Below are 25136 nucleotides of genomic sequence, written 5' to 3' on the forward strand. Positions count from 1 at the left end.
TGTGATCCTTATCAGAGCAGTCAGTGGTGGCATCTAGTTGTGCTGGACTCAGTCTGGTGGAGGCTGTGGTAGTTGTGGTCTATTAGTCCTCTGGACTAATCTTTCCCAGTATCTTTGGTTTTCCTCATTCTTCCTTACTCCAAATGGAGTGGGGCCAGTAGATGTAGCTTACATGGCCACTCACAAGCTTTTAAGACCCCAGATGCTACTCATCAAAGTAGGATGTAGAACATTTCCTTATAAACTGTTATGCCAACTGAGTTAGATGTTCCCCGAGACCACCACGGTCCCCAGCCCTCAACGCAGTAACTCGATCCCTATGGGAGTTTGGATGTGTCTACTAAGCTTCTATGACTGCCTTGGTCAAACTGTAGAATCTGAACTTTTCAACTATGATTATTAGCCTGTCAAACACAGGGCTGATTCAAATGCACTGAATCAATGCGCTATTAAAGAAACAAAAACAAAACCCAAAAACTTCCAGTAGTTTCTTACTACCTACTACTAATAATATTAATCCTTCAGCCTGGCATTCAAGTCTCATCACATTTAGTAAACATACCCACTATGGAATCTTTTCCCTAGCAAGATCCCTACATTCGTCATATTAATTCCTCCAACTACTAATTATTAATTACTTCAAGTCTTTGTTCATGATACCTTTTCCAGGCTGACAGCATACTGAAGTACAGGATTTCTTCCCCTTGCCATACAAATCCACCCATCCTTGAAAAGCCATTAAGCCTTGTCTCCTTCATAAAGCCTTTTCCAAAGATCCCAACTTACAGAGATCTACTCTTCTCTGAAAAGGTCTTTTTGACAATCTTATTTTTCTTTTTAAATTGGGACTTCTTCCCTTGATGTACATGTGTAATCAAAATTCTTTTGCATTTATCAACTATGAGTAGTGTCATTTTTGGATAATATTTTTCTGAGGCAAACAGAAGCTAACAGTCATTAAATTCTTGCCCTGTATTAAGTCACTTATCCACACAGTATTCCTCAATTACTCCTCACGACAATTTTATGAAGTAGGAACTATTATAATCCTCATTCTACAGCTGCGAAAACTGAGGCATGTAAGTGAAGTAACCTTCCCCATGATGACACAGCTAATAAGCTGTACAGCAGATTTGAGTCTTTATCTACCTGATGCTACAGTAGTTTGCACTTTCAATCACAAGGCATGCAGCCCATGAGAGCTAAAAGGGACCTCAGAAATCATGGAGCCCAAGCCACTAATTTTACAAATGAGAAAACTTAGGCCTTCATCGGGTAAGTGAGAGCTACCTACTGGCAGAGCCTCAATTAGAATGAAAGCTACCTAACTTGTAGTTCAACGCTCTTTCTACTATACCACATTCTCTCCCACTTTACAGAGACAGAAGCTGGGAAGGAGAACACAGAGATTTAAAAGCATACGGATATGAATATAAAGAAAAAAGTTACCTGAGATGCCAAAAACTAAGCTATGAAAAGGTAAAGATGGAGGCAAAGAGAAAGCATGGTATATGAGCGTATAAAAGTGGCAGTGAAGAATACATTTGAAAAATGGCATTTCCCCCATGTCAACCATCAGGTAATATTGATCCACATGGCTTTGTTACTCCTTGGTGCCACCTGTGTTACTTCATGCGTCATGAATTTTCATCTGTAAGTTTCTCAGGGGGAATGTTACTGACATTTCAGATTAGATTTATTGATGTTGTGTAAGACTGTCCTACACAGTATCCCACCCACTGCCGTCAAGGTGATTCCGACTCGTAGCGACCCTAAAGGACAGAGTAGAACTGCCCCATATAGTTTCCGAGGAGTGCCTGGTGGATTTGAATGGCCAACCTTTTGGTTAGCAGCTGTAGCTCTTAACCACTATGCCACCAGGGTTTCCCCTACACAGTATAGGTAGTTTAAACTTATTCCCCACCAGTAGCACCTGCAGTCATTTTGGCAGCCAATCTCTACAACGTATAAACATATTTTCAAATATCCCCTCGGGAGTGGCTGTCCCCTGTTGAGAACCACTGGTCTACATTAATTTCCTGAATTATAAAAATATAATAAATAAGAAAGCAAAGACTTGAGGTAGACTGTTCTTTCTACTCACATTTTTTCTTATATTGGCTTCAAATCCAAGTAGGAATTGCTTTTTGCTTCTAGGAAGCAAAAATAAGTTCTGATAAGTATGAATTATGTTTTAATTTTTAAAAGGTACAGAAGAAATTAGTTAATAATTTCCCTAGACAAGATTTAAAATAGCAATATTGAATCTGGAAAACACTCCCTTAAATCTTACTAATCTTGCCAATCTTCGTCTTAGCACTCTCAGTCAGTGCTAGTCAGTCAAAAGCTATCAAGGAAAGAGGGTTGGCAGGGTAAGATTTTTAACTGGGATACACCCAATAAAGGATGAAAATACAGGCCCATGTACTAGTCCCCTGAGTCTGGAAAAAGCAGCATGTTATACTGGTTAAGGGCAAGGACTGTGAGTTAGTCATGACTGAGTTTGATTCCAAGGCCTGTCACTTTTTAGTGGGTGGCTGAACATAAATGGTAAACTCCTAGGTCCAACAGCCCAGGCTCAGAAAAGGGAAGCTTCCCCCAGTCTTGGCAATTCAAGGCTTAGAACCTGGACATTATACCTGGGTGATAAAGCTTGTTGAGTAGCAGAACTGCTGTAGCATATGGTAATACGAGTTGGTTTTGCATGCCGGTGTGGCTGGTGACAGCAAGCTCTTCTGACTGGTGAGAAGGCCAATCTGCCGAGGCTGCCTAGGCTCGTGTCCTGAGGCACATCCATGAGAAAAGAAGGGAAGCAACAGGGAGCATCTGTGGCTTATGTACATGCTTTGGATTACTGAATATTTGCTTTGGGGATAATCCAAAGTAAAAGCAATCTTGAATAGACATAAGTCATCATTCTTACACATCAGTAAGCCCAGAAAGGCTCCATGATTTAGTTTAATTCAATGAACTAGGTGAGGTATTTAACTTCCTCAAGCCTCAGCTTTCTCACTGTAAAGTACGTGTAATCATGCCTACCTCAACAAAATGTTATGAAGATTAAATGAGATATTACAAATAAAATACTATTCCTGGCACACGGTAGCTCTATGATAATTATTAGTGAGCATTACCCAGTACAACCAGTGCCCTCGAGTCAATTCTGACTCATAGCGACCCTATAGGACGGAGCAGAACTGCCCCATAGAGCTTCCAAGGAGCGCCTGGTGGATTCGAACTGCCAACCCCTTGGTTAGCAGCCGTAGCACTTAACCACTACGCCACCAGGGTTTCCTTGTGAGCCTCACCTAGATCTAATTCTAGAAAGCAGGTGCCTGTTACCTTTTCAGTCCTATCCTTTTAGTATTTTCTAGAACTGGACATGTGAAGTATTTCTTACAGAATTTGCACATGGAAGCCGTAGTGGTATCCCTAAGGGCAGCCTGGCTGGAGCTGGGCAGGATTCACCAGGTAGAATTTTGACTAGTCTCCGTATCTTCCTAGATCTGATCCTTTGCTTTGAAGACCTAGAGACTCCTTTATGCTATTATCTGGGGAATCTCTAAAAACAATGGTTCTCAAAGTGTGGTCCAATGGCACCTTCAAGATCCTTTCAGAACTATTTTTTTAAATAATATTAAGAACTTATTTGCCTTTTCTACTGTGTTCACATATGCACTGATAGTACAAAAGCAGTGGTTGGTAAGGCTCCTTGCGTCTCAGCATGAATCAAGGCAGTGGCACCAAAATGCACTAGCAGTCACTGTATTCTTTATTGCCAGGCACTGACAGTTAAAAAAAAAAAAAAAGTTTCGCCTAAGAATGTCCTTGATGAAGCAGCCAACACAAATTCTACTAAATCTTGACCCTGGAGTGCACATGTTTTTAGTCATCTATTATGCAACAAAATGGGAAGTACACACTAAGGACTTCTGCTGCACACCAAAGGACAACGTCTCCAGGAAAAGCACTTGTGTGACTCAGCTGCAAGCTAAACTGGCTGGTTTTTTTTTTCATAAAATACTATTTTTACTTGCAAGAATGACTTGACAGATAAACCATGGTTATTCAGACTTGGGTATTTGGCAGACACTTTATCAAAAAAAGAAGTGAGCCTGTTGCTTCAAGAAAACTGCGATAATGAAAAAGTTCATGATCAGAATTTTGGAAAATCTGTATCCATCACAGTGAGCTTGACAGCTTCCCAACACATCACCATTTTTCTATGAGATCAGTGATCATGTCAATGAATGTGATTTTTTGAAATTATATAATAAACCACGTCAACATTTAAAATGATCTGCATAGGTCACTGAACCAGTATTCTTCAAATAACCAATGCATGATGTTACAAAATCATTTATAAAGGATCCATTCAAAGTGGAAAACAGACCAATGGATTTTAAAATTACAGAGTATGAAAGTTCATGGATACAGTTTCAGATTTCATATTGTAGTTAACCTTTAAGAAACCATCACACAGAGAGTTTTGGAATAGTGTCCCAGATTAATTACTTTTGTGTGTGGCCTTTAGTACCATTTTCTTGTAACTCCTACCCAGGTGATAGGGTAACTGTAGCCTACCAAGGAGACTGATCAGTTTTGCCTTAAAAGAGAGCCAATTCCAGAGCAAAGAGGAGAACCCAAAGAAGGAGAGCCCCCCAGCAGCAACTGGCAACAGAGACCCACAGGAGACGGCGCAGCGGGCTTTCCAGGCCACAGAGTGAGAAAGCTGAGTGCCTCTGGGCAGAGACTGAGGGCCCAGGAGAAGTCTACGCCTGGCCCACGAATCTGGGGCTTGCCAGCCTCCAAAACCTCATAAGCCATTTCCTTTATACGGTTCGTGAGTTCTGTGAGATGTTGCAAGAAATGAGGGAGCCCAAAGATGGGAAGGAGAGCACTGAGGCGAGAGGGAGTAGTTGATGTTAGAGATGATGGAGTGGTATAGCAGTTGGAAAAGTTAGACATTTGGGACATCTTTAGCCTCCGCCTCATAGAAGCCAGCTTTGTGCTGATCCTTATAAAAGAAATTATTTGTTTAAACAGTATCTGGAGTACCCACAATTATTTGAAATCTATTAAAATACTCCTTCTCTTGCCAACCACATGTCTGTGTCAAGTCAGATTTTTTTCATATACTTCAGTCAAAACATGTCACAACATATTGAATACAGAAGCATATATAAGAATCTAGCCATCTTCTATTAAGCCAACTATTAAGAACACTGGGGAAAATGCAAAGCAATGCTACCCTTCTCATTAATTTTGTTTTGAAAAATAACAGTCATTTTTCATAAAAATAAGTTATTTATGTTAACATGTTACGGGTTTTGTTACTGTTATTTTAAAATGAATCAATAAATGCACATTTAAAAAAGAATTCAACTTTAATTTCTAATATGGTAGTTGTTGGCAGATAAACAAAAGCTCTTTGAGATCCTCAGTAATTCTTAAGCGTAAAGAGGTTCTGAGGCCAAAATCTTTGGGAACCGTTGCTCTAGAAGCAACGACAACACACCTGAAACCAAGGTAGGCCTACGCTGCCACTCCAGCTATGTCTCAGCCCTCATCTCACTGCAGCTGTCAGCTGCACGTGACACTGTCTATCTCTTTCTATACTTCAGGACACATTCGCTTCATTTAGCCTCTGGGACACTACCCTCTTTCTCCTAACCCCATGGCCACTCCTGCTTAGACTCTTTTGCTGCTTTTTTCAAGCCCTAATTCTCTACCCTTTACATCCTGCCACCTGGATGTCTAACAGGCACCTCACGACATAACCAAAACTGAACTTTCATCTCATGTCCCCAAACTTGTCCTTCTTTGTCCAGTCTCCCTGCTGTCCCTTGAATATACCAAACCAAAAAACCCAGTGCCATCGAGTCGATTCCAACTCATAGCGACCCTATAGAACACAGCAGAGCTGCCCCATAGAGTTTCCAAGGAGCGCTGGGCAGATTTGAACTGCTGACCCTTTGGTTGGCAGCCGTAGCACATAACTACTACATCACCAGGCATGTTCCTATCTCAAGGTCTCTGCCCACAATGTTACTCTCCTACACAGCCAGAGCATCTCCTCCCTCGCTTTTTTCAGGTTTCTACTGACATATTGCTCTCACTGATACTCCCATCTCTTTAAGTCTGCTTTAGCTGTCTTCACAGCACTTAGCACTGCCTGTCAGGTATTTGTTACATGTATTTGTTTGTATCCACCAGAAGGTAAAGTCCATGACAGTGGGAAGTGCATCAGTTTTGTTCACTGTCTCTAACTCCTAGAACAGAGCTAGAACCACACAGGTTGCTCAAGAGATAGTTTTTGAATGAATAGCAGTGGTGCTTCCACACTCCCCCAAAAGAACATTGAAACATAAGAAACAAACACGCAGGTAATACATATGCATCTCTTAAATCTTGAACTTCACTGGAGCTGAGTAAACCAGAACTTTACCTCCATAAAACAGATTTAGAACTGCCCGTTTTTCTTTGTAAAATCACATAATGAATATGAGTAGCTTTTTTATCTTTGTCTATATAACATTAAAAAAAAAAAATCTTTCCTGGTATACCTAAATGTTCTTTAATTCTATATTACTTCTTACACAAGTCAGTAAACTTTACAGGACCTAGCCTGGTATTATCACCTGTCCTGAAATAAAATGCTATCCAGATGATAATTCAGACTTTTCAAAAATAAATTATATCTTCATAACTTTTTCAAAAAACAGGAATTTTTAACAGTTTCAACTTCAAATTTATATTATACACCTTGGCAAGTAACTATAAAACACTCAGCAATGTGTCACACTTTTTATTTAATGTGTCCCTTTATAGTCACTATCCCCCAAGAAGGTAGCGTCTAAGTGAGGAGGGGTTGGGTGGAGGAATATGCATGGTGGGTAAGGGGAGAGAAGGAGAAATCAGAGGAAAAAAGAAGTGAACAACTTTGTTTTCAGCTCAATAGTAAGGGGGCTAGGATGACTAGTGGGCAAGTAGAAATTTGTTAAACTTAGTTCCTTTGTGTCCTTGTAACTGGAGATCTGCGGTGGTATATTCTTTTCAGGTTAACTTATTATTCAGGGTACAGACAATTTTTGTGAGTCGCCAGTCTCTCTGAGGTGATTTTGCCTTTTTAGGTTCTAATTCATTATTTCACCTGAATGTAAGCTCCAGGAGAGCAGGGACTTGGAAGTTCGCAGCTCTATCCCAAAACCTAGAGAAGTGCTTGGCACATAATGGATGTTTAATATCTGTTGACTAAACAAATGAAATTCATATTGATCTTAGGGCTTGTAGGGTAATGCTATTCAGCTATATGCAACCCCTCCTAATGGAGTCAGCTTTGCTCTTCCCTGAAGCATGCTGGGGGTGAACTTGCGCTAAGGTACAAGGCCAGGAATGGCATGACTGGGTCAGCCAGGGCTGAGGAACGTCTTAGCAATAAGAAGAAAAACATCTGGGCCTGGACGTGAAGTCCTTGGGAACACTGACTGCCCAAGAACTTGGGAGGAAAAACAATAAGCCTTGGCCCTAGCAGAATGGTATATAAGCTTGTGTCCCCTCTAGGCGGTTGAAGAGTGCTCAAGTGGTTCAGCCACCACCCTGGACCAACCATCCTGTGAGTAAGCTCCCCTAATTAACCATATGTCACGGTCGCGGGTTCCCAAGTCTGTCTTTGGTCTCCTGGAGACATGGCTGACCTTGGGTCCAGGTGCTGCTGGACTGTTACACAACAGAATTTAACGGGCTACTGGGATAAAGTATGGAGTTTTTATCCAAAGACTAGATTAAGATCGAATAATTTGAAAATATCTCATTAAAAAGTAATTATGACTGCAATTTCCAGCACTATAGCAGATTAGACATCCTGAATGAGTCTCCCACTTAAAACAACTGAAAGGGTGAATGTAAAAAAAAAAAAAACTTTTTAAATGCATTGCTGAACTGACATGGGAGTAAAGATCCATAGATTATAAAAAAGAAGTAAAAACAGGAATTTTGGGTTAAAGTGTTTAGGCAGACTCTTGGGCCCCCTGATCACTGTCCTCCGGTGTTATTCCATTACATTTCATGGCCAAAGGGACTTTACAGATGTAATTAAGAGGTTTTTTTTTTAATTAGTTAGCCTTAACATGGGGAGAGTGTCCTAGATTATTCAGGTGGGCCTCATATAACCACACGAGCCTTTAAAAGCAGAAGAGGCAGGAGAGTGTATGAGAAAGATGTGGCACAAAGGGAAGTCAGAGAGATTCCAAATGTGAGAAGGATTTGGCCTGTCACTGCTGGCTTGAAGATGGAGGGAGCCACGAATCAAGGAATGCAGGTGGCTCCTAGAAGCTAAGAATGACTGCCAGCTCACAGCCAGCGAGATAACAGAGACCTCGGTCACACAAATGCATGGAACTGAATTCTACCAACAACCTCTAAGAGCCTGGAAGTAAATTCTCCTCCAGAATCCACAGATAAAAATACGGACCAGCTGACGCCTTGACTTTGACCTTGTGAGATCCTAAGTAAAGAACCCAGTCAAGACTGCCCAGACTTCTAAGCAACAGAACTGTGATAAACTATTGCTTTAAGCTGCTAAATTTGTGGTAATTTGTTATGAAAGCAATAGGATACTGATATACAAAGTAACTGAGCAAAAAGCTGACTTTCACTTCGAGGGTTTCTGCTAAATCCTGGAGATCTTGAGTTACACAGGAAATAAAGCCTAGGTCCACCCAAGAAGAGGAAGCCCCTGCATCAAATGAGAACCTAAAAGGACGACACCCTCAGCTTAAGGGCACATGGCAACTGAAAAGCCACTCTGAGAGAAATTTCAAACCATATCAAATTTAGCTAAATCCCCATGAACTAACTGATAAACTCTAACAAGCCAAGTGACAAGATTTCATTCTTTCATTATCCTCCCCGAATTTTGGTTATCTATCTCTCTCAGTTCTCTATTTACAATAATTCTAATACCCTGTCAAATATAAGTAAAGAATTGTGTGACAGTTTCTATACAGTAAATTTACTGCCATTTCAGAATAGGTATATTAAGTCTGCTGCTTTAAGACTTCATAAAAACAACTGAGAAGCAAAGATCCAAACGCTGAGAATTTCACCAACTATTGTAATACAGTTTATGGCAAGAATCCTTTTGGAATTCAAGAATGAGAGGAAGTCCTCTGAATTGTCAAGTTATTTACGCACTTATTCTGTGAGGCAGTCAACATAGAGGAAAGATTGTATTAATTGAGAAGGGAAAAAGGATACATGTTATGGACTGAATCGAGTCCCCCCAAAATGTATGTCAACTTGGCTAGGACGCGATTCCTAGTACTGTGTGACTGCCCACCATTTTGTCATCTGATGTGATTTTTCTATGTGTTGTAAATCCTACCTCTATGATGTTAAGGAACGCTGGTTACTGCTGCTAACCAAAAGGTCAGCAGTTTGAATCCACCAGGTGCTCCTTGGAAACTCTATGGGGCACTTCTACTCTGTCCTATGGGGTCGCTGTGAGTCAGGATCAACTTGACAGCAATGAGTTTGGTTTTCTGGTTTTTTCATGAACTTAATGAGGCAGGATTAGAGACAGTTATGTTAATAAGGCAGGGCTAAATCTACAAAGCTAGACTGTATCTTGAGTCAGTCTCCTTTGAGATATAAAAGAGAGAGGCCAGCTGATAGAGAGGGACCTCATGCCACCAAGGGTGAAGAACCAACCTACCACCACCACCAACGGGCCAGAAGTTAAATGACATCAGGTGATCTCAGTAAAGGGGAAAGGCAGGGTTCAATCTCTCATATTAAGATTAGCCAATGGTTTATCTTCCCTATTTCTCCCTCCTCTTCTCTATATAAGCACCATTGTACCTACCCTCTTTCAACGATTTGTTTTTTCAGAAATCAAAATGGCCTCCCTATATGCATACAGAATAATAGCTCAGAATAAACCATATGTTCAAAAAAAAAAAAAAAAAAAAGAAGGAACAGGAAGAGAGCGGATCCTTTGGACCTGGGGTCCCTGCACTAAGAAGTTCCTGTTAGGTGCCTTTGAGGTGGTTCTGACTCATAACAACCCTACATACGACAGAACAAAACACTGCCCGGTCCTCAGTCATCCTCAAAATCACTGCTGTATTTGAGCCCAATGTTGCAGCCACTGTGTCAATCCATCTTATTGAGGGCCTTCCTCTTTTTTGCTGACCCTCTGCTTTGCCAAAAATGATGTCCTTCTCCAGGGGCTGGTCCGTCCTGACAACATGTCCAAAGTATGTGAGACGAAGTCTCGCCATCCTTGCTTCTAAGGAGCATTCTGGCTGTACTTCTCCCAAGACAGATTTGCTCATTCTTTTGGCCGTCCATGCTATACCAATATTCTTTGTCAACACCATAGCTCAAAGGCATCAATTCTTCAGTCATCCTTATTCATCGTCCAGCCTTCGCATGTGTATGAGGTGGCTGAAAACACCATGGCTTGGGTCAGGTGCATCTTAGTCTTCAAGGTGACATCTTTGCTTTTCAACATTTTAAAGAGACCTTTTGCAGCGTATTTGCCCAATGCAATGCGTCATTTGATTTCTTCACTGCTGCTTGCATGGGCACTGATTGTGGATCCAAGTAAAATGAAATCCTTGACAACTTCAATCTTCTCTCCATTTATCATGATGTTGCTTATTGGTCCAGCTGTGAGGATTTTTATTTTCTTTATGTTGAGGTGTAATCCATACTGAAGGCTGTAGTCTTTGATCTTCATCAACTGCTTCGAGTCCTCTTCACTTTCAGCAAGAAAGATTGTGTCATCTGCATAACACACATTGTTAACAAGTCTTCCTCCAATCTTGATGCCACATTCTTCATACAGTCCAGCTTCTTGGATTATTTGCTCCACATACAGATAGAATAAGTATGGCAAAAGGATACAACCCTGTCACACACCCCTCCTGATTTTAAACCATGCAGTATCCCCTTGCTCTGTTTGAACAACTGCCTCTTTATCTATGTACGGGGTTCCTCATGAGCACAATTAAGTATTTTGGAATTCCCATTCTTTGCAATGTTATCCATACTTTGTTATGATCCACACAGTCAAATGCCTTTGCATAGTCAACAGAACACAGGTAAACATCTTTCTGGTATTCTCTGCTTTCAGCCAGGATCCATCTGACATCAGCAATGATATCCCTGGTTCCATGTCCTCTTCTGAATCTGGCTTGAATTTCTGGCAGTTCCCTGTCAATGTACTGCTGCAACCATTTTTTAATTATCTTCAGCAAAATTTTACTTGCATGTGATATTAATGACATTATTCGATAATTTCTGCATTCAGTTGGGTCACCTTTCTTGGGAATAGGCATAAATACGGATCTCTTCCAGTCAGCTGGCCAGGTAGCGGTTTTGCAGATTTCTTGGCATAGACAAGTGAGCACTTCTAACACTGCATCCATTTGTTGAAACATGTCAATTTGGTATTCTGTCAATTCCTGGAGGCTTGTTTTTCACCAGTTCCTTCAGTGCAGCTTGGGCCTCTTCCTTCAGGCCCATCGGGTCCTGATCATATGCTACCTCTTGAAATAGCTGAACGTCGACCAATTCTTTCTGGCATAGTTATTCTGTGTATTCCTTCCATCTTCTTTTGATGCTTCCTGCATTGTTTAATACTTTCCCTGTAGGATCCTTCGATGTTGCAACTCCGGGTTTGGATTTCTTCTTCAGTTCTTCTAGCTTGAGAAATGCCTAGCAGGTTCTTCTCTTTTGGTTTTCTAACTCCAGGTCTTTGGACATGTCATTATAATATTTACTTTGTCTTTCTGAGCTGCCCTTTGAAATCCTTCGTTTGGTTTTTTTACTTGATCATTTCTTCCATTTGCTTTAGCTACTCAACATTCAAGAGCAAGTTTCAGAATCTCTTCTGACATCCATTTGGGTCTTTTCTTTCTTTCTTGTCTTATTAATGACCTCTTGCTTTCTTATTGTATGAAGTCCTTGATGTCATTCCACAACTCATCTGGTCTTTGGTCATTAGTGTTCAACACATCAAATCTATTCTCAAGATGGTCTCTAAATTCAGGTGGGATACACTCGAGGTTGTATTTGGCTCTTGTGGACTTGTTCTAATTTTCTTCAGCTTCAACTTGAACTTGTAAATGAGAAATTGAAGGTCCATTCTGCATTCAGCCACTGGCCTGGTTCTGACTGATGATATCGAGCTTTTCCATTGACTCTTTCCACCGATGTAGTCAATTTGATTCCTGCGTATTTCATCCAGTGAGCCCCACGTTGCTGTTAATGTTGGTTAAAAAAAGGTATTTGCAATGAAAGAGCCGTTGGTCTTGCAAAATTCTATCGTGCGATCTCCAGCATCGTTTCTATCACAAAGACCATATTTTTCAACTACCAATCCTTTTTCTTTGTTTCCAACTTTTGAATTCTAATCACCAGTAATTATCAATGCACTCTGAGTGCATGTTCGATCAATTTCAGGCTGCAGCAGGTGGTAAAAATCTTCAATCTCTTCATCTTTGGCCTTAGCAGTTGGTGCATAAATGTGAATAATAGTCTATTAACTGATCTTCCTTGTAGGCGTATGGCTATCATCCTGTCACCGACAGCGCTACACTTCACAATAGATCTTGAAATGTTCTTTTTGACGATGAGTGCAATGCCATTCCTCTTCAAGTTGTTGTTCCCAGCATAACAGACCATATGATTGTATGATTAAAAATGACCAATACCCGTCCATATCAACATACTAATGCCTAGGATATCAATGTTTATGCGTTCTATTTCATTTCTGACGATTTCCAGTTTTCCTAGATTCATACTTTGTACATTCCACATTCCAATTATTAATGGATGTTTGTAGCTGTTTCTTCTCATTTTGAGTTGTGCTACATCAGCAAATGAAGGTCCTGAAAGCTTGACTCCATCCACATCATTAAGGTCGACTCTACTTTGAGGAGGCAGCTCTTCCCCAGTCGTCTTTTGAATGCCTTCCAATCTGGGGGGCTCATCTTCTGCACTATATCAGACAGTGTTCCGCTGCTATTCATAAGGTTTTCACTGGCTAATTCTTTTCAGAAGTAGACTTCTGGGCCCTTCTTCCTAGTCTGTCTTAGTCCGGGAGCTTAGCTGAAACCTGCCTGCCATGCGTCACCCTGCTGGTATTGGAATACCAGTGGCATAGATTCCAGCATCACAGCAACATGCAAGCCCCCACAATATGACAAAGTGACTTACGTGTGGGCAGGAGACGTTCCTAGACCAGGGGAAGATTGATGACAAGGACATTCCCCCAGAGATGACAGAGAGAAAAAGTCTTCCCCAGGATCTGGTGCCCTGAATGCAGACATCTAGCCTACTAGACTGTGAGAGAATAAATTTCTGTTTGTTGAAGCCATCCACTTGCAGTATCACTAGTAAACTAAGACAATACATGCTGCAGTCTGTATCTCTCTGTTATCTAGCCAGAAACTTAAGCAAAAAAAAAAAAAAATTTTTTTTCAGTACTCTTGAAATTCATTTACTCCCTTTATGAGTGAATCCAGACGAATATATCACAAAATATCACTTTTAATAAGTATCTTCAAATAAATTAATTGTACAGTTAATGATTTAGACTAATTGGAATTAAGAAGCAATATATCAATTTTACCTCTTTTTCTATGAGTACAAAACCCCATTGCTCTAAATACATGACGTCCAAAACACACAGTATCTAAACATTTTCATTAAATACAGATCTGCACAAAACCAACATTATTTCATGCCCATCAGTGAGTTTTAAGACAGAAACAAACAAAAAAAATACAAATTTTTTCCATACCTGCTTTGATGTGTAAACCGTCTCATATCTTCTGCTTTTTGAAACTCCCTAATGGGTACTGGCTTAATTGGGGAACCCTAAGCCAAAAAAGGAGAAATAAGTCAATATATGTTTCGAGAACACTGTGATTACACAGTTCACGTTCATGTTGGCATTTACGGATGTGTATGCTACACTAGAAGCCTTGGTGGCTCTTGGTTAAGAGCTCAGCTGTTGACCAAAAGGTTGGCAGTTTGAATCCACCAGCCGTTCCATGGAAACCCTACGGGGCAGTTCTACTCTGTCCTGTAGGGTCGCTATAAATTGGAATCGACTTGGCGGCAATGGGTTTTTTTTTTTTTTATATATATATATACATACTACACTAAAGAAGTCCTGGTGGCACGGTGGTTTAAGCGCTCAGCTGCTAACTGAAAGGTCTGTGGTTCGAAACCACCAGTGGCTCCGTGGGAGAAAGATATGGCAGCCTGCTACTATAGAGACTTACAGCCTGGGACATCCTATTGAGTCATTTTATGAGTCGAAATCAACGAGACAGCAGTTGGTGAGATTATAGTAGAAAACATTTTAATAGAATCTTTAAATGCCAACTTTTATGTTTAAAAGCATTATAGGCTATATTATTGGTTTGATAAACACAAAAATATTCATAATCCACAAAAGTTTATTTTTTTATAAAGTAACTTTTTTTTTCACTGTATTATATAAATTATAGTGACCATATTTAGTAATATCTACTGAATGATAAGATTTTAGAACAGGAAAGAATCTTAGAGGCCATCTAGCACAGACTTCCTTCTAGGACAGATACTGCTTTCACACTACGCTGACAGCTACTCAGCCTCTCTTGACTATCTTCCAGCAGCAGAGAGTGCACTGAGTGGATTATATTTCTTTACTTCTTCACCACCACAAACTGTTACTTATCTTAGTCATACAAAGAGTTCTACGAATGCTTGCTGGTATATCAAGGTAAAACAAAAAGCAATTTCCATTAATGGTAAGATACAATTTGACTTAAAAAGAGATACTACTGGCAATTTAATTTACTTGTAAACTAAAGGGTTATGGTCATCTTTAAAAAGGATTACTGAGGAAAATTAAACTGGCTAAAGTGATATAGACCACACACTGCAAAATAAAACTACAGATTAAAAGTAGGGGTTTACAGGTTAACACTACACGTATTTTGTCAAAGAAGAATCCATAGAAGTAATACAATCTCATTTTAACACTAAAAATCATCATTAAAAGAGGCATTCTTCAAGGAAAACAACTTATCCAAAAAAGGATATCTAAAAATCAAATGTAAAACTATTTGTGTAGTGTACTTCCAAGAAATAGGTGTAACACACGTAACTAGACAGTTATCATTGGTCACTTACTCCAAAGGGTTAAAGTTGACTGCCTAAAATTTCAGGCAGGAAATTATATAAAAGGAGCTACAATTCTAGAACTCGCAGGTCTAAGCAAAAATCTCTCCTAGTAGGAGTCCCTAGGTGACCAAACTGTTAAGCATGTGACTACTAATGAAAAGGTTAGAGGTTTGAAGCCACCCAGAGTCAACTCAAAAGAAAAACCTGGAGAGCTGTTTCCAGAAGCTCACAGTCTTGAAAACCCTATGAAGCAGTTCTACTCTACACATACACGGTTGCCATGAGTTAGTACTGACTTGATGGTAACAGGTTTATGTTATATCAGTGACTTATCATCCTGGTTTTATGATACTTCAATTATTTAAAATTACTGCATAAGGCATATGGAATTCTCAATACAAAATGAATGTGACATTGGTTTAATTTAAAAAATAAATGAGGCATACCCTATTCAGGAAGGGGTTGATCTATGTATGTAAGAGGTATTATAATAAATTTAAATAAGAGCAGTCTTTAAAATTTCTCATAGGTTAATTTTTTAGCAACCCACTGTTAGACAGTAGTCAGAAATATAAGACACTTCTTTGCTGGTTGTTAAACCATCTAAAATAATGCTGCTTCATCATAATTCTACAGATGTCAAATTTTAGAAAGCCTTATGACATAAAAGGCATAAAAAATTAAGAATATTTCCACAGATAATAGGTAGCTGGAACTGAAAACACAGTTATAAAATAACCAAGGTAATGGTTTAAAGAAACAGCACTGTAATTTTTTTTTACCAGTAGTATAACAGGAATTTTCACCTTTTAGAAATACATCTTTCCAGCTGAATTAACCATAAAATGATCAAAGAGAAGGAAAACCAAAAAAAGAGGAAAGAAAAAGGAATCCCTTTAAAGAGTATAATGTGCCATTGTTAATTTTACTGCACACTGGCTGCCCTTTGCTCTAGGCAGGAATGCTTACAGCCTGAGCCTCAAGTAAGTTCATCGATCACCTAGTACACTGCTATCCTTGGGCTGCAGAACTCTGATTTATATAATTTTATACAACTTTAAATACAAGAGTTTCCTCCAAACACCAACAAAAAATACTGTGCTCAAAAGCTTTCAGGTAGGAAAACCAAAGCATTTTTTTTTTTTTTTTTTAAAGAATGATAGTATCTCTCTACAACATATCCTACTTGCAGTGATTATTCTCAATGTCTAAGCGGCTAAATACATTATTCTTCAAAATGGCCCCAAGTGTTTCAAATAACCCCTGCTCAGAGCCTGTGACTGACTCCAGACATCAACATCACACACACTCAAGTGGATCCATTTTATTATGCTGACTAGATAATACTCAAGAATGCTATTTCTAATTTCAGCCCTGGGGGAACTGGCAGAGATTCTGCAGTGGGCTGAATGCTCATTTGTTTTCTAAGGCATTCAACGCTTAGAAGAGACACCCAAGAATTTTAATGGCAAACAATTTATATTCTGTGCGACTTAAAATAAAAGCTCCAATAGAATTAAAGTCGTTACATAAATTCTGTGGTAAAGTTTCCATGCTGCCTCCAAAATCAGCTTTTTGGTTCAATTCTTAATTTAGTGATCAAATTATGACTTACCAGTTAGTGACAATTTAAGGCACTAAAAGTAACAGTGAAAACGATCATTATTTCTTTAAATAATTTAATTTAAATAATTAAATAAATATTTTCTTGGGTTACTGCTACGACTCCTTTTATTCCCGTTTCAAAATCCTGATTATGTGTCTTCTTGTTTGACCAATACCTAAACTCTACTTGAGTCTACTGCCTGATTTTCTGAATAAATCTGTAAAAGATAGGAAAAGAAATTACAAATGAACACAATAAAATAATCAGGCCTGACCCAACAAAGCACTGATTAAAAGAAATTCATCCCATCATGAAATGTTTTCACTAGGGGATAGCAACACCTTTAGGCTTAAATGTGTATACTACCTCGTGAGAGATTCGCCGGTGTTCAATATATGCCATAAACTGTGAACTGAGACTGTCTGAGTCCAGGCCCTTGGGCTGCCTCACCTCGTCCTCTTCTTCCTCTGCAGCGCAGCTGTCGATGTAGTCAATCTGATCCAGGTCATGTTCCACTGTACACACCACACACACACAAACACCACAAAGAGCATTCAGATTAGACAGCCAATAAAAACCAAAAAAAAAAAAAAAAAAAACCAAACCCAGTGCGGTCAAGTCGATTCCGACTCATAGCGACCCTATAGGACAGATAGGACAGAGCAGAGCTGCCCCACAGTTTCCAAGGAGCTCCTGGCAGATTCGAACTGCCGACCCTTTGGTTAGCAGCCGTAGCACTTAACCGCTATGCCACCAGGGTTTCCAGACAGCGAATAAAAAAAAAAAAAATTTTTTTTTTTCCAGCCAATAGAAGACACTTATTTAAATCGCATTCTCGCCTTTCCCCAGCATTTTCTACTCTGAAAGCAGGAGAAAGGGGAAAAAGCTTAAATTATGTAGTCTTTATTACATAATGCAGGCCACTCAAAAATATTAACCCTAATTCACTAAAGACTGTAGTAACTAAAACAACAGATAAGTGGTAACTTCGGTGAAGGTAAAACAGTACACAATTCTGGGGACGCCAGCACAATTTGTACAAGGCAAGGTCATGGAAGCTCCACAGACACATTCAAACTCCCAGAGGGACGGAACTGCTGGGCTGAGGGCTGTGGGGACCATGGTCTCGGGGAAAGTCTAGCTCAAATGGCATAGCATAGTTTATAATGAAAATGTTCTACATTCTACTTTGGTGGGTAGCATCTGGGGTCTTAAAAACCTGTGTGTGGCCCTCTAAGACACTCCACTGGTCTCACCCTTTCAGGAGCAAGGGAGAATGACGAAAACTAAAAGAACAAGGCAAACGTTCATCCAAAGGACTAATGGACCACAGCTACCATGGCATCCACCAGACTGAGTCCAGTACAATTAGATGGTGGCTGGCTACCACCAGGAACCGTTCTGACAGGGATCAGAACAGACGGTCCTGGAAAGAGCTGGAGAAAAATACAGAATAAAACTCTAACTCACACACACACACAAAAAAGACCAGACTTATTGCCTGACTTGAGAAACCTCAGAGTATGGCCCCCAAACACCCTTTTAGCTCAGTAATGAAGTCGCTCCTGAGGCTCACCCTTCAGCCAAAGATTAGACAGGCCCATAAAACAAAATGAGATGAAAGGGGCCCAACAGCCCAGGGGCAAGGACTAGAAGGCGGAAGGGGGCAGGAAAGCTGGTAATAGGGAACCCAAGGTCAAATAGGGAGAGTGTTGACAAGGGGTTGTTAACCAATGTTGTAAAACAATATGTGTACTAACTGTTTAATGAGAAGCTAGTTTGTTCTGTAAACCTTCATCTAAAGTACAATAAAAATAAACAAACAAACAAAAAAAGAACGCAGTAATCAATGGTAATTTATTGGTTTTTAGGTCTCTAATTTTTTTTTCTTTTGACCGCTCCTTATTATTTTAAATAAGGCAATTCAATTTTATGAGACAGAGGAAGATTAATTTTTAAAGTTCAAAAGCTAAGTCTGCTTTCAGGACTTCTTTTCACGTTTCAGGTTTGGGGCATAAGCATAACTCTTCAGAGAGCTGGGAGACAAACAACCTAGCATAGTCAACTCAAAGGAAAATAAAAAACCCACTGCCATCGAGCTGACTCCAACTCATAGCAACCCTATAGGACAGGGCAGAACTGCTCCATAGGGTATCCAAGGAGTGGCTGGTGAATTTGAACTGCCAACCTTTTGGTTACCAGCCTAGCTTGTAACCACTGGAAAACAGAAGCAATAAATACAAAAGCATAAGAGAAAACCAGACTGGGAGAGAAATAGATTTTGACTACTATTTCTCTTCCCATAACTGTTGTTAATTAAACTTTTTTTTTTTTTTTTAACTCTGGTCAGAAGATTTTTCTATTTAGAAAATTATTTGCTAGAGGTCAGCATTGTAGGTGTTTTTGCAGCAGTTTGTGAGGCGGGGAATGATTTGGAGAATTTTTTTTCTTCTCAAAATTCTTTGGGGTGTGGAGAAGACATAGCTACCTCATTATTTCATTTGGTATGTTTGGGAATGCCCCACTGTTCTTAAGTTTAAAAAGTAATTATCTTTAAAAGCCAGTTAAGAAGGGCAGACAAATAGGAAACTTGTTTCTAAGATGGTTTCTCCAGAGAAGTATTAGACCCAGTCATTATTTTATGTTGTCCTATTAAAAAAAAACCAAACCAGTTGCCATGGAGTTGATTCTGACTCACGGTGACCCCGTGTCTTTCAGAGTAGAACTGTGCTTCATAGGGTTTCCAATGGCTGTGTTCTTTCGGAAGTAGAACGCTAGGCCTTTCTTCCTGGGAACCTCTGGGTGGATTGAAACTGCCAACCTCTTGGTTAGTAGCTGAGCACTTAACTGTTGGCACCATCCAGGGACTCCATGATGTTCCACAGACTGTCTAAAAGTTGCAGTTGCTGAGAGCAGTAAATGTGAAGAAATCTATTTCTCAATCTGATTTTCTAATTCAACTATTTATAAATAATTCCGTAACTGCAATTAATATAAAATTAATTTTGAGTTTAACAGCTTAAAAAAAAGGTTAAAAGTCTACACTCACATTAGAAACCAGGTACATAAATGTATTTTTTCAACGTGCTACAGCCTGCAGGGTAATTAATAAATAATTTTAAACTCTGACCACCTGCTAAGAATGCAACATCCCTTAAATGCTACACAGACCAGCGCTGTCCAAGAGAAATAGAATGCAACCCACAAAAGTGAATCACGTATATAATTTGAAATTTTCTAGTAGCTACATCTTTAAGAAAACATAAAAGAAACAAGTAACGTGAACAATATATTTTGCCCAATATACCTAAATATTATTTTGACATATATGCAATATAAAAATATTTTGGTATTTTACATTCTATTTTTTGTACACAGTTTTTTGAATTGGTGTGCATTTAGCACAGCACATCTCAATTTGGAAAAGCTACATTTCAAATGCTCAATAGCCACGTGTGGCTAGTGGCTCCAGCACAGATCTAGACATTACTTTAAGTCTGAAATGAACTGACAAGAGATATACCTCATATAAAAGCAAAATTAAAAAGAAAACTACTGATATGTAAATAGAACGGTAAGGACAGGAATAAAGAAGAATATGAGATGGTGAGAGAAAAAGACAGTAAACCACTTGATTGAAATCATCATTCAGAGATAAAAGCTCCTCTCAGAAAATAAACTGATTTCAAAAAAAATCCCAGTCGCCTCTCCCTTGTAATTGGCGTTCAAAATTTGATCATTAGGATTTGGTAATTCAAACTAGAGCAGGATCCATGAACCCAGACCAACCCAGTGCCGTCGAGTCAATTCCGACTCATAGCGACCCTATAGGACAGAGTAGAACTGCCCATGGACTGCTAAAATCAAGAGGGTGCCTCAGTCAGGGATTGCAACCAATGTCCCAAAACAATCTGTGTATAAATTTTTGAATGAGAAATTTTCACTGTAAGCTTTCACCTAAAACATGATTTTTAAAAAAGTGTGCCTTAGAAGCACAAGGGAGTAGAAGTACCTCTACCTGTTAATGAACTACAAAAACTATACATATTTTTAAATGCCAGAATAAGGAAAACTGGGATTCAGATACCCTTGGAGAGCAAAACTTCAGAAGAAAGAAAAGGTCAACAAAAAATGCACTGAATATAAAGAACCTTAAAAAATGAGAATAATACTTCAAAGATAGTGGTTACATCAAGTTGAACAAAAAGATACATGGTCTAGGTGAACTGTCTTTGATAAAATTCCTTTCCAAAATAAAAGTGACAGAGAAACATTGTATTTTAACTGCAAGTCTGAAAACATAAGAGAAATTAAATTTAATCCCAATGGAAAATGGGTTTTTTTTTTCAATCAAGTATGAAAAGAAGTCATCTTTAAAAGAAGAGTGAAAAAGCTACAGATACATAAAAAGAAGAAGTGATTGTGAAAAAGACGACTTTAAAAAGCTGGCGTGATATAAAGGCTTCAGACGTCGCGAGTAAGCATGTTTACCTCCAGCACCATTTGTTACGATCAAGCTGCCGCGATTCTCTTGGTACTGACTTTCTCTACGCAGTCGCTGTTCTTTAGTGATCTCTGCTACTCGAAGGGGCAGGTCGGAAAATTCATCTGTAGGCTTAAAAAACAGCAGAAACAAAAGAAACATCATTTCAAAAGTCAGATAAGCACTGAAGGTATGGGTATAATATAAGCTCATTAAATTTTATATTTAAGAAGAAACAGCTAGAGATATGCGTGCCTCTATACATGTGCATACGTGCAGAAATTATCTGCATGTACGTATCTGTATGAATACAGCCACACTTACGTACACAACCACCCAGACATACCTACAGAAGCTATTACAAATCACACATGGGCTGTGGTCTAAAAGTGAATTTGCTTTGGCCTCCCAATGAAACAATGATATGCATGAGAGATTATCAGTCCAGCTAACAAAAGCATATTTAGCCCAATTTACAGCTAAAATATCTTTGTAATTAAAAAAAAATTAAACAAAGCAGAAAAATAATTAGCTAAGAAAGTTATGTATTTATTTGCACGTGGATATTCTTTACTAAGGGTCCCATCTCTTTACCCATCAGGCTGTAGGTTCTATTTGTTTCCTCACCCCTTTTCTTGCTACTGCTCAAGATTACCCAGACCCTCAAATTTCAGGTTTCAATTGTAAGTGGCTCAGCTCCTGTTTGGCTTGCTAGGATATAAAACTATTTATACAATAAAATGAGGTAGCAAACGTAAAAATACACATGGTAAAAAGACAGGGATGAAATATAAAACCCTTTTTGGATGGTAGAACTATGTGGGATTTTTGTCCCTCCTTTTGACTTTTTTGTATTTTACAGAATGTGAAATTGAATCCGATTAAGGCACTTTGCATTTTCAATATTTTATTTTCTCTTAATGAGGAGTCATAACATGCAGAATAGGGGAAACACTTACTTCATTCCCTGACCAACGCTTATCACCACTGTCCACACTATTGAAACCCGAATCGAGGGCTCCATACAGGCGACCTGAGTACAGTTCTTCATGGCTGCCAAGAAATGATTTTAGGTGTTACTGCCAAGCTTGGTATTTTACAAATAAATATTTTAAGTAAAACAGATGCCATTTCACTAATAAACAGATTCATGGTATTTAGTCATTTAATTATTCAGAACTAATTGGACATTCTTTTAACTACTTAATATGAAAATATCCAAATAAAAACAAAGTAAATGGAACAGTATAATGGGCCCCACTTACTCATCACCCAGATTCAAAAATACCAACATTCTGCCATTTTTGTTTCATCTATGCCTACACCTGTTCCCCATGCTCTCACTCATTATTATTTTTAATAGTACTTTTTTTCAGGCAAACTTTACATGCACTGAAATGCACACATCTTAGTTATATAATTTAGACAAATGAACACACCCTCGTTACATACAGCCCCATCAGGATATAGGGTATTTCCACTTCAACGGAAAGTTCTGACCGATGTCCTTTCCCAGCCAATCCTCCTCACTCCACCGCTGTGTGCTCCACAGGAAGTTCAAAGTCCTCCCACCCCACCAAAAGGCTTGATACCAAACCAAAAACCAAACCTGTTGCCGTTGAGTCAATTCCAACCCACAGCAACCCTATAAGCACAGTGTAGAAGTGCCCCAAATGGTTTCCAAGGAGCTCCTGGTAGATTCTGAACTGCCGATCTTTTGGTTAGTAGCCATAGCTCTTAACGCCAACAAGGTTTCCAAAAGTCTTGATAATCATAATGAATTTCTTTACTCAGATAACCAAACCAAAAAAAAAAAAAAAAAACCCCAAGTCCATTGCCATCGAGTCAATTCCGATTCAGAGCAACCCCAGAGGATAGGCTAAAACTGCCCCATAGGGCTTCCAAGGCTGTAATCTTTACTGAAGCAGAATGCCACATCTTTCTCCTGCGGTGCAGCTGGTGGGCTTGAAATGCCGACCTTTCGGTTAGCAGCCGAGGGCTTACCTACTGCTTCACCAGGGTTCCTCTTAGATAGTCCCGTCTAATAATTCTCATTCCAGGGCTGCTGATTTTTCTATTATTATTTTCTGATAAATTATTAATCCTATGTTGTAGAAGCCCTGGTGGCACAGTGGTTAAAGCACTCGGCTGTTAACCAAAAGGTTGGCCATTCGAACCCATCAGCTGCTCCACAAGAGAAAAGACCTGGCAATCTGCGCCCATAAAGAGTACAGCCTAGGAAACCCTATGAGGCAGTTCTACTGTCATATAGTGTCACTATGAATTGGAAGTGACTCCACGGCACACAACAGTAACACACTGTAGTTCCATAATTACGTAATATGAAGTATTTTATGTTATGTTTGTCTTGTAAGATGGAGTGTTTAAATGCTGCACCGAAGGATAAAGCATTTTACACATAGAGACAAGGATGTACTATTTATAAAATGGGTGATACATTCTAATTTTTAAAAAGTTCCATGAAGTGAGTCCATCTTTTACAATGTTTGCCTGTTTTGGTCCTCTGACTACATGATCGGTCTGCTTTCATGATTGCTTTAGAATCTAGACCTTAAGGTCAGGTACTGTGTGTGTTTTATCACTGCAAAATCAGGCCAAGGTGCCTCATTTTAAAAGCTTTCTAATAAGAAATGTAAACCACATTAAAAATTTCTTTTCTGCAGCTGCCAAAAGAAATGTGTGTTTTTCCATATTCACTGACCAATACTTTAATATAGTTACTTTTTCAAGTAGATCAGATTTTCAGGTTTCTAGAAGATAACCAGTTACCCTCAAGTGAATTCTGACTCATGGTGACCCCATGTGTGTCAGAGTAGAACCGTGCTCCACAGGGTTTTCAATGGCTGATTTTTTGCAAGCAGATTACCAGGCCTTTCTTCCAAGATGCCTCTGGGTGGGCTCAAACCTTCAACCTTTCAGTTAGCAGTTGAGCATGTTAACCATTTGCACCTCCCAGGGACTCTTTCTAGAGGATACTGTTTTACATAACTGTGGCGCAAAGAGCTAGATTTGACCTTTTGTATCTGGTTTCTGCAAATGGCCTGAGCATTTAATGTGTTGTCATTCTAAAACAGCCAGACAAGTAGGAGCCACACAGGCCCCATATCTGTGGAACTAACTTCACGAGGGGCTAAAAGAATGAACAAATCTGTCTTGGAAGAAATACAATCAGATTGCTCCTTGAAGCAAGGGTGGCAAGGCTGCATCTCACATACTTCAGACAAGTTGTCAGGAGGGATCAGTCCCTGGAGAAGGACATCATGCTTGGTAAAGTACAGGGTCAGCCGAAAAGAGGAAGACACTCAATGAGATGGACTGGCACAATGGCTGCACCAATGGGCTCAAGCATAACGACTATTGTGAGCACAGCACAGGACTGGGCCGAGTTTCGTTCTGTGGTACGTAGGGGTGCTATGAGTCAAAATTCACTTGATAGCACCTAACAACTTCAGGAGGGAGTGGGCATGACGCAGTCAGTCATGCATATTCATCAACTGGATCAATCATAACTATACATTAAGGCACTATCATGCGTATTCATTGAGTTCCAATGACCAGGGGACCCAGGACCTTGGAAATCTCTCTTTGGGGCCTTCTGGATGTGTAAGAACATCCATGCACAGAGAGAAAGCATTATGTCAATGGGAACAATGGAGGTCCTGTGCTGGGACCTCTCCCAGACCTTGCCTTGTATCTTTTCTTGTTATAATAAATGGGTAACTGTAAGTAGAGGTAATAGTCTCTGTGAATTTTGTGAGCCATTATAGAGAATTAAAAAACCCACAGGGGCAATGAGCCGGGAGGGGCTAGCAGTACAGAGTCGATTTGTGGAGACCC

The 25136-nt window shown here is 39.5% G+C and overlaps 1 protein-coding gene across 15 annotated transcripts in view; it reads right to left on the reverse strand.

Moving 5' to 3' along the window:
- Positions 1-25136, reverse strand: part of LRCH3 (leucine rich repeats and calponin homology domain containing 3) — a 117443-nt gene that overhangs the window by 32458 nt on the left and 59849 nt on the right. For 14 of the 15 annotated variants that reach the window (XM_064294630.1, XM_064294603.1, XM_064294414.1 and 11 more), the window contains exons 7-10: positions 22238-22331; positions 21287-21410; positions 17162-17310; positions 13814-13890 (exon numbers count right to left, since the gene is read on the reverse strand). In XM_064294630.1, coding sequence (XP_064150700.1) covers positions 13814-13890; positions 17162-17310; positions 21287-21410; positions 22238-22331 — 444 coding nt within the window. The remainder of the gene's footprint in view (positions 1-13813; positions 13891-17161; positions 17311-21286; positions 21411-22237; positions 22332-25136) is intronic. The other variant, XM_064294322.1, reaches the window with a different exon arrangement.

Source organism: Loxodonta africana, chromosome 1 (genome assembly GCF_030014295.1).
Source record: "Loxodonta africana isolate mLoxAfr1 chromosome 1, mLoxAfr1.hap2, whole genome shotgun sequence".
Taxonomy (NCBI): Eukaryota; Metazoa; Chordata; class Mammalia; order Proboscidea; family Elephantidae; genus Loxodonta; species Loxodonta africana.